The 15,430-nt window shown below is 40.6% G+C and overlaps 1 protein-coding gene across 1 annotated transcript in view; it reads left to right on the top strand.

Moving 5' to 3' along the window:
- ndrg2 (NDRG family member 2) overlaps window positions 1–15,430 on the top strand; it is a 36,569-nt gene that overhangs the window by 13,173 nt on the left and 7,966 nt on the right. Inside the window, exons 2-5 of the mRNA XM_032582275.1 lie at window positions 10,710–10,795; window positions 12,322–12,366; window positions 14,923–15,028; window positions 15,115–15,235. Coding sequence (XP_032438166.1) covers window positions 10,721–10,795; window positions 12,322–12,366; window positions 14,923–15,028; window positions 15,115–15,235 — 347 coding nt within the window. The 5' untranslated portion in view covers window positions 10,710–10,720. The remainder of the gene's footprint in view (window positions 1–10,709; window positions 10,796–12,321; window positions 12,367–14,922; window positions 15,029–15,114; window positions 15,236–15,430) is intronic.

Here is a 15,430-nt window from a genome sequence, read left to right as displayed (position 1 = left end):
ACAAAGTTTTGTGCACACTTTTAATGGAAACGCAGCAGCAGTCTAATTGATTGTATTCAAGCAGTTATATTTTTGTATAATCAGTATATCCAGACATTGACTATAGCTGTTTTATATTTCTTTACTTTTTGTAAAACATGCCAACCAAATCTCCAGTAAGTGCTATACTTTCAACTTTAAGCTTTAGAATGTCATAAAATCAAATTAAAAATAGTTGACTAAATAAAAGCAAAAGTAACTGAACTGTTGTTTTTATTCATTAGTGGTTAATCATAACTGTAATTTAGTATGTATCAAATGAGGCATTGTGAAAACAAAGTGTGTTTTCACAACGAGACAGTAAATTTATCTCATTGTATCCACACTTGCACAACCAGGTTATTGCACTTGGTGTGTTTTCTTTGTTTCCCCTCCTAACAGATTTACCTTGTTTTCTGTTCAGTGGTACAGAATATCTCACACTTCAGTTGGAAAAGATTATAAATTATTCTTATTAAACATCAAAAATCTTGCTATTCTAAAAGGACTTTTGAAATCCACCGTATTTAATTTTCCCACTAAAAAAATTCATCCACTGGTTTCAGTTTCATACCCAGCATCATTTGATTTCCAGCTACGTTCAGTGATGGCCACTGGATTTGGAGTAATGAAGTAACCGTCCTAATTATGTTTTCATGAAGCAGGACCTCACTTTCCTCTCACGCCGACATCAGCCACCGCGCCGACAGAGGATCTGTCAACGACGAATATCGGAACCGACTTGTGATGGCGCGTGACGCAGTCTCAAGCGCCCGTCTTTGGGGTGACTCATGTAACGCTCATCACGTGACTTGTGTGGTGGATGATGCACAGATGCCTTCAGGAATTTTGGCCGCGCTGTCACATTCACTAAATATCATAAAAGAAGAGAACTTGAGAGGAGAGGTTTTGGCGTAAAAAGGGACAAAAGCATGTGGACGTCGTCGTGTTGTCAGATTCCATCCTATTTTTTTTGCCGTCACAAATACCAGGAACGCCACATGATAATGTTGCTTCTTGGTTTCTTTTTTTAAACCTAAATGAAACTGTACCGACTGGAACAACACTGTCCTGCGCTGGTGCAGATGGAAGCAGATGTTTGCAGTTTGCTTCCAAACAGGAAAAAAAAGAAAATCTTGTAAAAAGCCTTCTCAGCCAATCAGAAGTTGTGAAACATTCATGGTATTTCTTGTGGTTCTGGATGCAGATGATTGAAGTCGGGAAAAAGAGCAGAAGAGAATGTTTTGATCTCTACATTCACGTGGCCCGTCATTGTAATTGAACGTTTCTGGACACGCACTTGCTTTGTTATACTTTAAATGTGTAAATCATTCATTCCTTGTGGGCAGCCTGGTGTTGTCAGATTTCATGATGTGTTTCTCTTCGTGTCTTCTTCAGATTTACTGAGCATAAAAAAAAATTCTGTCGGGCTTTAATGTTTCTTTGAATTAAAATAATTGCAATGACTTTTGTTGGCACTTCTAGTGCTTTGTAACATTTTATGTAATGATGTAGCCCTGCAATGGTTGTTTACTCAGAAGAGCAGCAGTGAGTTTGTTAAAGCTCCACAGAAGGGCAGAAAAAAAACCTCAGAGGGCAAATGAATGCCATAGCAGATGTTTAGACCTGTCACGATAATACATTTTGTCCAACAAGAAATTGTCCCAGAAATTATCATGATAAACAATAACATTTTCAAGTAACATATTGATAATGGCATAATAATGCAAGTTTGCCCTTTCTCAGACCAATAACGTGTTGCTAAATAGGAAAGACGAGTATGGAACCCTGTCAAGAACTCGGATGGAAAGTCAGTGTTACGGTTTTCGGAACGCAGCTACAGGAAGGAAGACTTTTACAAATCTGCTTTCATGCAGCTCTTCTTAAGCTTCATCTTCTTTAGCTCCGTGTCAGAGTAAAATGTATGAAATGTAGATTTTAGAAATGAGATTCTACCTCTGAGATCTGCCTTTATAGGATTTAGGAGTTTTTTTAGAACGAGTGTCTGAAGAGAAGCTGCTGTATGTTGGGCTGTGGCAGAAAATCAGAGAGCCAGGCTGTTTATCTTTCATCTCCCAGCCAATGGCCTCACAATATCAAATTACCCTGGTTGGAAGGTCAATTAGTGGAAGTGTGTCTCTCTGTGTCTGTGTGTCCATGATCATGTGCTCGTCTATTGGGCTCATGACCCAGATTGAGAAGATCGATTCAGCTGTCCAAATCCCATTTTCTTTCTTGTTTTATTTTTTTAGCATCAGTGGAAAAAGCACACTCCAGTCTGAGCAAGATGAGCCATCTCGTCATTTGCACCGCCGCAGCATCACTCGGGGGATTCACTGCTTCGGCTCATGCTTCGCTTTGATGAATGTTCTCGGCGACATTACGGAACGAGCCAACCGAAAACCTGTCAGTCGAGAGACATTGTGAGTTTCATGGATGAACGGAGTCAAAGCAAGGAGCACATGCTCATCATCATCCGCGCTCCTGTTCAGCGGAGGAGACTTCTCGGAAGTTAATACTGCGGCTGCCGGTTGTTAAATGAATCCGAAGCGCTGACAGGTTCTTGTCACCCTGTCGGATTGTTTCTTTAGATTTTTAAGAGACAAAAACCAATTAGGGTCAGTCACAAGCTTTAACATTAAACATGGATGTACAATGTGTGTTTGGAAGGTATGTCAGAGTTATGAGTGTAGGTCATCTGAAAGAAAAACTGGCAAATGAGGCTGAATATCTGCAGTTCACAACTTCAAACTAAATATAATGATCTTATGACAGTTTATATTGTTATTGTCTGAATTGGCCATTCTTATGTTTACACCACCGCTTCAAGGCACCAAAGTATTCCTGAATTACCTTTGAAAGAGCCAAGCTTTTATGCTAACATAAGTGTTGTATAGGGATCCGATTGTTTGCGTGTAGCCGTTTTGAGTTATTTTAGGGAAAGTGATACAATCCAGTTTGTATTCTGATCCAATTTTACCTCAGATGCTTGGTAGAGTATCACTGGACAAACAGTATCATGAAGACAAAGGAAGACAGCAGACAGGTCTTCTTGGAGAAGTTTAGGCCTTAAAGCAAAGAAAAAAAGACACCTGAATTGCCATACAAGTCAAGCATCATCAAAGAGCAACATGGCGATCTGTAGTGCTCTACAGCTCAGTTAGCAGAGTCTGAAGGCAACTGTCAGTTGCACAATCTTGAATTTATGTAAAAATGGCAGGGAAGGTCAAAGATTTCCACAAGGCCTCAAGGGAACCCAGCAAACATGTGTAGGAAGGTCCTCTGGTCAAACAAGATACATGCTTTGGGCTACACATTAATTAGGGCTGCACAATATATAACAAATATACTGTCGTCGCAATGTTAGTAGGCGCAATATTAATTTCATGATGAAGGAGGAGAAAATAGTTCAGGAAATGTGTCCTTCCCTTGGGGTACTGTATGAAAACTAAGCATCGTGCATTGGCCGCCCGTAATTGATTAGATTAGGGTAATTTTGATAAACGACTCGAGGAGCCACTGATGAAACCCGATGATTCGCCGACGACTTCCCATCGACCCCGTTGAGGATCAAGTGACTCATGATCTGCTTTTGGACTTCTGTCACGAGAGAGAGAGACAGACAGAGATTCTGCTCAGAGGTGAGGTCCTGATGGAGGGAATGAAAAACAACCTGATAAAGAAAAGAGAAGCGGTGTGGAGCCACTGAGTGATGGATCTCAGAGAATATTTAGGAGAGAAAACTCGGAGGACAACTCTGGGTCTCCATGGAGGCTGCTGTCATGTCTTCTCTCGACACATTTGTCGCCCATTTTTCACGTCTCGCGCTTTTCTCTGCCCAGCCAACTGCTCGCAAGAGATTGTGCTTTGTGTCGGAAGTGAGCAGAAAATGCCATAGTGCTACAGTGCCAGTGGGATTCATCTAGTGAAGCATTATGTTGATAAAAACAGCAAAGCCACGCAGGGACACAAAACTAAAAGTCCCTCTTAAATCAGTGTTTGTCAGCTGTAGTCCTTCGCACAGGTTTGGCATTTAGATCAAACGTTACAGTCGTTTTCAGCCGCATGAATCTTTATCGTCATTGTGGCATTTACCTCTTCACATACCCAGCGGTGCATTAGCGAGCGCACAGTTGAAAAGCAGGACTCTTTTTTTTTTTTTTCCTTCCTTCTGTTTGCCTTCCATCTACATTTGACTGTGCTGAATAGTAGAAAAAAAAAAGAAGAAAGAAAGCATGACCTCAGCAGATAATCTGTGTGCACGGCTACACGTCTCGGGTGCCCGGCGCACATCTAAAACTGACACAGTGGTGGCCAGATGTGACAGCACTGAGGCCCAGCAGACTAACGGGATTCGCTTCAGGAGAGAGGGCAGATAAAGTCCTCAAAGTGGCTGTGTACTCAACACCTGGGGCTCTCCACTGTGTGTGTGTAGGTGTGTGTGTGTGTATTTGTGTCAGCACCGGGGTAAATCCGTAGTGCATTGCCAGCATTATGTCTAAATGCCACACTTCCACTACATCAAACTCCTAAAATAATTTGCCAAAATCTCCTTATAAAATCTTGTTTGGCTCTGAGTTGCAGTTCTCATAACAAAATAAAACTGTTTTTTTTTTCAAAACTGGAGTGTTTCTATTAAGCAAATTTATTTTTGCAATTCCAATTTACATTGAAACACATATGCAGAAAGGGAGCAAACAGCCCATGAAAAGAAGGTGCCAAAAATGTGGCACCTTCTATGTGGTTGATTCATTAGCACATGGTCTAACTATTTTTTTAAGAAAGTAAATTTCCTAAACACAAAAGCATGGAATAGGGAATATACGGGCAATACAAAAAGTACTAAAACTATACCATAACTCAAAGTCACGACTGTTGTCAACTTTAGAAACCAATAAAGTATTTCAGGCTGGTTTAGCTGAACTGTAAGATTTGCCTGGCACAGTGAATACTCTCAAAACAACCGTCTATGTAAAATGTCAAGGACTTTGAAGAAGGTCCAAAAGCCTAAAGGACATGAACTATTAAGCTGCCTTCTTCTTCTGACCCTCAAAGGTTTTGCTACTCATCATCTTCAGTCTTAAACCTTCAAAGTAATGGCTCCACTTGTTGAAACAGCCGTGCTTGTCTCCCAAAATGCCACAGGTTCAACGTTTCGACATTGCAGCCTTCAGCTAGACTTTCTCTACATTGGTGACTTTAATGCGTAATTCTGACTTCACACAACTCTACATCTGGTTGGGTTTGCTAACTGTATTTGAGGTCTAAAGGAGGCTTTTAACTTAGAGCTGGAGGCAGAGAAGGACCTGGTAAATGAGTCAATTCTGCAAGTCTTAATGTTTGCCCTTTTTTTTGTTTCCATGTGTTGTTGGGTGTGGAATAATAGCAGACAGAAAGAAGGACAGCAGAAACAGATGGGAACTGAGAGTGACAAATAAAAAGTCAGGAACGGAAAGAGCCGGGAACAATTTCAGAGGTGTGAGAAGCTCTAAGAAGGCGATTGAAATACGAAAGGAGCTGGAGGAATGACAAACTTATCTTGTCAAAGCGGCTGGCTCTGTCACATATTGGACTGTCAATGAAAGGAAGGGTTTTATTTAGTTGAAGTTCCTAAAACTTTACAAAAGCCAAGAAGATGTGTGGAGTAAGATGTTCTGTTTAGTACAGCTGACTTCTCTTGGCAGGAAGGCAAAGGGCCTTTAAGCTCCAACTTTTTTGTGCCCGGCGGCAAATTGCTGCGTTTTCATTATACTCTTACAGACATTACACAGACACCGCCCTTGGCTCACCTTCTCCAAAGAAAAGTCCACTTAGATCGGATTTCGTGAGGTTTTCCACATATCTTCATTTCCCACATGTGACACATGTAACGGGTCACTGCAAACTGGTTTTAACGCAGATAAGTGATACCTGGCCTGGGAGCAAGCCTTGAAAGAATGAATTGTTGTCACAGTATGCTGAGATGTCGGATTCAAATGCAACAGGAAGCAGCCATGTGGTGGACATGGTCAGATGTGCTGCGTGACTTTTATTTAAGCAATCATTCCCTAATTTGGAAACAATGGCGTGAGGCCAAAAGGCAGGTGCAACTGGTGGCAGTTCAACTATACGCCTACCTTAACCCATTTTTGCTGTCACTGGTGCATAAAAAACTCCATTTTCAAATAAACAACCGACTTAGCCGGGTGGTGGGGGGAGAGTAAAGCCTGGTGGCCCGCCATGGTTTGTAATACAGACCCTGAAATAAAACTCCTTGTATTGTATTGTAGAAACACAATGCAAAAAATTGTGTTCTACTGCGGTAGTTTTTTAAAAAATGGTGTCGTAATGACTGGATTGTTTCTAGTAAAATTCAAATTCACTGCAGCAGCCGGAAGCCCAGTCCAGGGTTTGGCTGTGTGGTGACATTGCCCTAGAGGACAGGCACATGGAGTCAGCATGACACAGCAGTGGAGATCAGGGCGAGCAGGGTGCAGCCTGACAGTGGGGATTGACAAAAACAGCTTGTGACAAGTTGGATTGTCACAAGCTAACGCAATGGAACAAACTAACATCTCTGGATTATGGATTATGAATGCGCGCAACACTAATTTGGAGGAATTATCGTCCGCAGCCCGACAGCTGATGGCCCCAACAACTGTTTCCTGACAGCTGAAACGTGGAAGTGCGGTCCAACAGGAAGTGAGACCGGCCTCTTTGTTTCAGCCAGCTACACGTTCTCCTCCTCCTATGTCGGCGCCCCTCTCCTCGGGCCACCTACAGAAATCCCAGCTTCTTTCCGTTCCTTTCTCCACGGTGACTGACGGTGCAGTTTAGCAGTTATTACACGCTCGGAAACACACGGACTCAGAGAGGCGGGCGAGATAAAGAATGATGGATGATAGAGGGAGTAAGCCTGATTACGTGTTACAACATCAGAAAACTGTGTAGGGAAAGTGAGTGTTTGTGGAAGAGTTGAGAGGCAGAGTTACATGAGTCCCGTATCAGTTGTCTTGTCACTCCGTTCTCTGCTGCCTTTTCACAAAGGTGATAACACACCTTGAACTGTTTGTAATGGAAAACTAGCACTGCATATCGATTTCTGATCTCCAGTTTTGTAAAGCTCTGAACTGCAGAAACACATTTTAGCCAACTGAACTGTGAGCTGTCTTTTCTTTTAAAATAACTTTACACATTTCTATTCTTTCTGACTTCATTTAATCATCCAATACAAAAAACTTCTACCTTTGAGTGTTTTTTCTGAAGTAACACCCCCCTCACCATTACCTTAATAACCAACAAAGGATATCCACTAAACCATTCAAAGACAGATTTGCGGGTGGGATTCGAATTATTGCCTTGGTGTAACCTACCCTTTAGCTTAAAGCCTCCCATATCTTTGGATGCACTTCATTCCACCCAGTTCCGCCAAGGCGTATTCAAAGCAGACACGTCCGTCCGCGTACTGAGTGTCACACAGAAAACTGCTCAGTGTGGAACAGTGTTTATTTCTAACTGTCTTCTATGTGACACCGAGCTGATAAGGTTGAGAGTCGGTGCAAGTAGTTGCAAAAACGTGGAGGGGTGCAGTAACTGGTGGAGAGAAGAAACGGGGGCTAGGCGCACAACTAGCTCATCAAACTTGCTGGTATCAATTGGAGTTGTGGGAACTGAACTTATTTCAGAGAATTCTCATCTCTCCAGCAAAACACCGCAAACCTTATTGTATGCTGTGATTTGCTTGAAATTCAGATTTTCCCAACTTGGAAAACTGACTTCTCGCCAACAGGGCCTCAATCCAACATGGCCGCCTCGCAAAAAAATGGAACGACAGCCCAGAGTAATAACTTTTTATATGCAAATCTGTCAATTTGTATCTCGTTCTCAAATTGATCAAATGTCACTACAGTTTTTAAATGGCTAAAATGCTGAGCGACATTATCGGCTTGTAACACATATAGTAGATGACCTAGGCATGCTGTTGAAGGAAGAAATTACCACTTGGGTGAATCATAGCTACTCTGGCACCAGGACAAATCTGCAGAGCTCTTTATAAGCTGTTCGGCAGAACAAAGTTAAACTCTCTCCTGCCTGTTTTAATCCTCCCTTCACACTCTGTTAATTTTTTGTGTTTTATCTCCTTCTAATTTGATAGACTGTCCCATTCTTCAACCTGTTGTGCTGTTTAGTAAATCTGCTCCTCTGCTGCTGTTTCTGTAAATAGCAACCTTCCTGCGGGACAAAGGATTAACTATAGACTGTGCAGCTAGAGATCGGTTTATTTTGTAATTGGTATCTAATGACAAATTTTATTTTAATCAGATAAAGTCATTACGATGAGTAGATTAAGCATGACCGTACATTAGATCAGTCTTCGACTGGGATGACCAGACAGCTGGTCGCCATAGAAAATGAGTAGATTTGTTAATTCTCTTTGTAGAAAAAAAAAAAACCCTTCAGGAATTGAATTGCATTTAAGTGTTAAGATTGTTGTGACTTTTTAAAGATGGCATTCATGCAGGATAGAGGCAGAGTTTGGACTATGCAGTCTGATTTCAAATGTTTATGTGGGAGTGAACCCAGTTGAGAGAATATCATAAAGAAGATGTGACATTGAATAGATCTGCCATGCTCGGCCACCTACATGATGAAGAGAGTGATAATAAAATTGATCTTTGTCTGTTGTTTCAAATCTGTTTTCATGGTTTCCTTGCTTATTAATAGCTCCTATTATGTGTCAGTCCTACATTTTGGAGTAACAGCATGAAAGGGAAAGGCATTACAAAGACTTTCCCACTCGACGGCATTGACTCTAAGAAAACAAGTGACCAAGTAAATGCACAGAAAGACGAGGTTAAGGAATGTAAGGAGGGAACAGGAGAGCTACATGGAGAACAATGGAAGCAGTGAGTGTTTGGTGGTGTGTGCTGGCCTTCTTTGGTGACTAATCATTTCCGCTTGAGACCCAGTTTTTCCCCAAGGGGGGAAAGCTGTTCATTTCGTGTGTGATGCTCGTACGTACGCACGCACGCATCACACAAACTAACTGGCCTTCTTCATCCGTCTGATGTAATGCCAGACCTGCAGACAGAATGCAGTCATCGCTTTCTAAAAGCAGGACATGCAGTTAGTGTACTATAAACAGCAGTGCTTCTTCAATAATGCTGCGTTCTAAATCAATTTGAATATTTACTTCAGGCAATAACAACGATAGCTAAGCAATAGCTAAAATAGCAACAGCTATTAAATTGTATGTAGGATTAAATAACCTTGTGTTGCTTTCTTTTCATGGAATGCAAAAGACGTTATTGACTAATCAAAAATATGACGACCAATCGGTGCAAAAATAAATAGACAATGGAGCGACGGAAGGTGGCCGAAATAACAACGTAATGATACCATGCTTTCTAATGAACTTTGATTCATTCTGTAATGCTGGAGGTGATTGTTGGTTATACATTTTCTTTCCATCTTGTCTTAATTTAGGTTTTTGTGTTAAACCATTGGGCACATCAGGTATGAAGCACCAAGCTAGAAGCTAAAGCTACTTCTGACTTTTTTTTAGCAAAGAACATATTTTATTTGTTCTGTCTGTAACATTACCTACGGTTCATTTTGCCGCCATCTTATCAGTAATAGTCAGGCAAGTGTAATGTGAAAGATTAATATTTAGATAAACATTATTACCTCTTTTGGTGGGAAATGGGGCAGACTCTTGGGTGGAGGAGAAGTGCTAAACTGGAAGCTAATGCTAACTGTTGCTTTACTGCTGAAAAACATGTTTAATTAGTGTTAATTTTGACATCTTGTCTTCAGCTTATCATCAGGCAACTATGATATCAGAATTTCTAATGAACTTTGGACTATTTTGGTGCCAAATTTTTCTATGTCTTATAACAAGTTTCAGGCTTTGGAGAAGTTCTACATTAGAAGCTAATACTTGGTCTGGCTTCAGTTTTGGAGAGCATTGTTGACTGTGTTTAGTGTAAAAATACAGTGGAATATGGGAGGTTTTAGTAACTATAAGCAAATGGAATACCTGTGTATTAGCTAAACTTTTGCACAATTTGCCAGTGATCAGAGAACAGTTACTTATTAGTTGCTTATTAAGAGTTTATCTTCCCATCACGTCGAAACGGTTCAACTGTTGAAGTGTGTACAAAATCCAAAAAACCCTACCTCTTAACAATGCCTTCAGGTTAGCTTAGCTCATGGCTGCTCTCACAGTAGCGCTCAGTATCACGCTGTGGCTGTAAAGGTGCTTTTCTCCTCCCTGCCAGAGGCTCTGGTTTCTCACCATCAACCGTCCCCTCAGGTTGCTGTCACTTCTTCAGCACAGGCTGCTGCATATTAGAGTAAATCCCAGTCACACATGTACTTTAGCCATCTGTTATGTATGTACCGTTATTTTGATGTGTCCATCTTCTCTGCAAGGCCCTCCCAATGGTTCCTTTTGCTCTGCGTTTTCTCCCCCACAATCCCTCCCTGCACATCTCTGCCGGCACTAATTACTAATTAACTTTGAAAAGGCCCCACAGCCCATTTTAAGTCCCACGAGGACAACAGCTACATGCAGTATTTAATCACTTCCTGTGTACGTGCAGGCCACAATCTGTGTTTGTGTGCATCGAGATGCCTCAAAATCTAAGCCACAGAGTGTGTGATTTCAAAAGGAGGTATGAAATGTTTTTGTTATTCTTTTCCACCTTCAGGGGGAGCCACCATGACATCAGAAATGCAGGAAATTGCCATCACAGAGGACAAGCCTTTACTCACGGGTCAGGCTGATGCTGCCAAGGTTAGACATTCTGCATCTGATATTAAATATCATATACACTGCACAGGAAAACGCATATCTGTAGCGATCACACTGAGACCAAACCGAGCCAGGCTCAAATCAGAAGCATTTTGACTCCAGGCAGAACTTTGTGTGTGTGTGTGTGTGGCCCGGCGTCAGTGTTTGCACTCTTCAGTCTGAGCAAATCCTTCATCAGACGACTTGTCTTCCAAGCACATATGTGAAAAGTCTCAGCGCCCGCAGCATAAGCGGGTGTTTGTGTGTGAGCAGAGCTGCAGCGCTGGCTCCTATCTGCTGGGTTGACGTCAAACGACGAGGGAGCGAGAACAGATCCTGCTCTCGCTCTGCAGGGCAACATCTGCATGGCAACATCAGGTGACTTGATGGTGACACCTGGTGGCCAACACGAGTATAGCATAAATGCATTAAATCGTAAAAGGTTTTTGCTTCTTTTTTTTTTTACATTTTGAGAGAAAATAGATGCACTCAAAAACTAGAGCAGGCAAATATTTGAATACTGATATATTTAAACTCAAACAGTATGATGACACAGACGATACAGAGGAAACCAAACGAGAATAGTGGTTCTACTTACCGCAGAATCCTTTTTAAGGTGATGAACTTGTTTGAGTTTAGGCGCAGTCTTCAATCATTTGCCACCTCTGTTGCTTCTGTTTCTTCGTTTTGCTCAGCTTACAACCTGGTTTGGATCCAGCAGCAGAAACTGTGAATATTTGTAGCATTTTTCCTGCGTCTTAAAATATTAATTAGGACTGTGCTACCACTAACATATAAAGGAGAGAAAATGTTACATAAATAGAAATCCACAACAACGTAAGCAATCTTAAAAGGACTTGATTGTGAAAATATTTTGACTACTGTAAGGTTGTTAAATGTGTTATTATTTTCAATTTGAGGTTTTTGTAAGAAGAGCAGCAAGGAAATTCTTTTTCTTTTCCCTACCATGAGCGGCCATTTATCATTTATATTAGAAGAGGAGGCGACGTCACACTGTGTGTATGAGAGAGAGCAGTATCTGTACAACATGGATTCATTCTTTTAAAATGAGGACAAAATGATCAGATTGACATTTTAAATGCATCACAAATTAGCAGTTAATACAATCAGTGTTAGCAAGAAAACTCCATCCTGCCTTCCTGTTATCTGCTAAAAGTCTTGCTCTCTCTCTTTTTCTCGCAGCCTGAATGAAACACAGACACGTCTCAGTATGTCGTGGAAAATACAGTTTTCTTTCAAACTGCTTAATTTTTTTAAAAATGTCACCGATAGCTAAAATTTAATCGTCTTCAATCAGCAGCAGTATCCAGAACAAAGAGTGGTGTTGCTACAGCAAACTCACAGAACTTAGGTAATATGCATTCAGTATAAAAATAATAAAACTCACATCAGCACCTCCACTTCCAACCTGTTTTTACCAATAATTAAACATCTAGAGGTTTCTATTTATGTTTGTTACAACTAAAAAATACATTTAAAAAAATTAAATTGTCTTTTCTTCCATATAGGATGTTGCTGAACTGGCTGCAAGGATACTCCTAGATCAAGGACAGGTAAGACCGTCACAAATGCATAAATCAGTTCAGTCGGGTTGAAAATAATTCTAACCCATGTTTAAAAGCAGATATCTTGAGAAATTACCTTTCATAACAAAGCAACACTTATAAAATATTGAAAACAAAGTGATAATTGAAGTGTGACCTTCAGACAGTTTCTTGATTAGAGTAATTGAGGTTGAGAGAAAAACACACCAGAGAATAAAACCTGCAAATTAACAGTAAAAATGACATGTTTGCCAATAAAACACTGGTTATTCTCAAAGCTATTTGCTGAGCTTCCTTGAAATAAACAACAACGGTGTCGGTTGGTGTTTTATGTTTAAATGATAATTTTATTGTTAATTAGACTCCATACAACTGGATCAGAATCTGACCATATTTGACTGGATTATGTCAAAATGAATTAAACCGATTTGACCTTTCTGGTTCTATACATATAAAGTTACAGTCTTTAATGCTAGGCTAAAGCTAGCATGTTTACTGTTTTTTTTTTTTTTTTTTGCTACGACTCAATAATTGAAAAATTCTGTTTCTTAGGTATTTCTGTGCAGTTCCGGTTAATCGCGTGAAAACAAAACCGCTGTTGTACCTTAACGCTTTGCTTTGACCGTCATCAATTTGAATGACTAATGTTTCAGCCGCTCTCATCTTCACCGTCATCTGTCTGAACGCATCAAGCAAAGTAAATTGCATGGCTGTGCGAAATGAAATCTTACGAAGACAATAAAAAGCCCGATAAATAAATAGAGGATAGCCACATAATAATTCTCCACGCTGGTGTGTTCTGTTCAGGAGGAATCCAATAATATGTTATTTGTTAGACATGAGGTTCAGAAACATTATTGGCTTGACCCGGAGCTTTGTGTTTATTCAACACTAAAATGAATCCAGCATGGTGGATAATTGCTGTGCATGCACTGTTACATTCACGCAGTAATGTTAGAGACTGAATTCAATTAAATGTGAATACTTTGACTGGCCGGGGTTAGTTCTGCTTCAGCACTGTAACGCAGAAACAGAGTGGAGTGTGTGGCGTTGAGGCTGTTTGGATTAAAATGCAAAGAAAGGTTCTGCTTTATTTTGGGAAATGGGACTCACTGAAGCAGGCAAAGATTAAATACTCAGCAAAGAAGTTTCTTTTTTCCCCTCTCTGTCCAGTTACGGTGTGTACAGAAGTAAACCTTTGTAGCTGCCCTTTCAAAATTTAATTTCATGCGTCGATATGTTGTGTTATACATGGCAAAAAGCAAAACAAGGCAATGTTTCTGTGGGATCATCAACACATTCAAGTAAAAATGCATTACATTGTCAAAACACAAATAGAAACATAAAACATGAAAAATACTTTTTGTTTTTACTGCATTTCAACATTTTTACAGTCTGTGTAGAAAACTGGTCTTTCTATCTCACCGTTTTGTTTGTATTTTGATTGTTTTCCTGTTTGTATACTTCAGTTCAAGTTTTACCATTTTCTCTTCAGTCCACTATATTCATTTTTGTTTGAAAAGTCTTATTATATCAGTACCAGGCTGTCCTTAAAAAGTCTTAAAATTGACTTAAATTTGTGTGTTTTAAATTAAGGCTTTAAGACATCCTAAAATGCCTTAAGGCTTTCTAAGAAATGAAGTTTGTACATTTCTTTAGCGATATACAGGTCTTAAATTCCATTCGTAGCAGTCTTAAAAAGTCTTACATTTGAAACCCTGAGTTCATTTCTTTGAATTTGCTTTCTTTGTTTTACTCGTGCATTTTTTTTTCTCTTTGCATTTGAGTTTTGTTTCTTCGGTCTGCCTGTTTTGCCGTCTCAACCACCTGTTGTTCATCAGTAATCAGATACTTGAGGCAAAGTTTCACCTTCCAACTTGAACAGGAGCCTAAACAACATCTGCTTAACATATTGACTCAGGGGGTTAAATACAAATGTACACTACACTTTTACAGACGTTTTTTTGTAAAAGTAAATTGACCACTGTGTAGCATTTTCCTTCCAAACATTAGCTGCGTTTCCGTTACAAATGTGTACAAAACTTTGTCGACATTCCACTAATGTGGAAAAAACACAATTTTGTAACCATGGTGTTTCTATTAAATACGAAACACAATTAAAACCACACAGGAAAAAGTTTGTTCACGCAGCAAGTCGTTTCAACACATGTCGCGCCATGATCCTCCAACTACTTCCTGTCTTCTTCTTCAGGCAACATCCGGCTGTCGATCATGTGACGCAAAAATTGGTTTGAAAAACAAACAATTATATGACAAAAAACCCACTTCATTCTAACAGCAAAGGTTTTTCTCAAAATCAAGAGTTTGTTTTTGTTTTTTTCAAAATTGGCGTGTTTCTATAAAGCAAATTTATTTTCAAAATGTCAAACTGCTCAAATGTCTGATCAGTGGAAATGCAGCTCTCTGTGCTGGCCTACAACACCGAACTCCAAAGAAAAACGGTGGAGTTGTGGCTGTGAAATCTGAAGTGGGATAGACGCCTCACATGTGATGATTAAGAATGTTAACATCCAAGACTTAATGCCACCACCTGTCTCTGCTCAGGAGCACAGCGTTGAGACCCCGCACGGCATCCTACGCGTGACCCTCCACGGGACGCGGACCACCCGCCGGCCCGCCATCCTGACCTGCCATGACGTGGGTCTGGACAGTGAGTAGAGCTCTCTCTCTCTCTCTCTATGCCTCTGCATCTTCATTTCTCCTCCTCATCCTCCCTTTGCTCTCTTTCTCCGGCAGGTAAGAGCTGCTTCTCTCCTCTGTTTAAATTCGACGAGATGCAGGAGATCGTCAAGAACTTCACCCTGATTCACATCGACGCTCCGGGCCAAGAGGAGGGGGCCTCTGCCTACCCTCCGGGGTACGCTGATCTCCGTTTCCTAACACAACCGTTCGTTTTCTCAAAGTGTGAATAATCTTCTGTGCAGGCTTCAAAGTAATCCCCTCTAAAAATACTCAGTGTTCCCATCTCTCACATCTCCCCGCTCCCATATCCGGTTGCTAAATGCGCTTTTGTCAGAGGCTAAAACAAAAATCCTGATGGCCTCGTTCCATT

Source organism: Xiphophorus hellerii, chromosome 14 (assembly GCF_003331165.1).
Source record: "Xiphophorus hellerii strain 12219 chromosome 14, Xiphophorus_hellerii-4.1, whole genome shotgun sequence".
In the NCBI taxonomy this organism is placed as follows: Eukaryota; Metazoa; Chordata; class Actinopteri; order Cyprinodontiformes; family Poeciliidae; genus Xiphophorus; species Xiphophorus hellerii.
The sequence above is the reverse complement of the archived record's forward strand: the minus strand, read 5'-3'. Positions and strand labels throughout refer to the sequence as shown.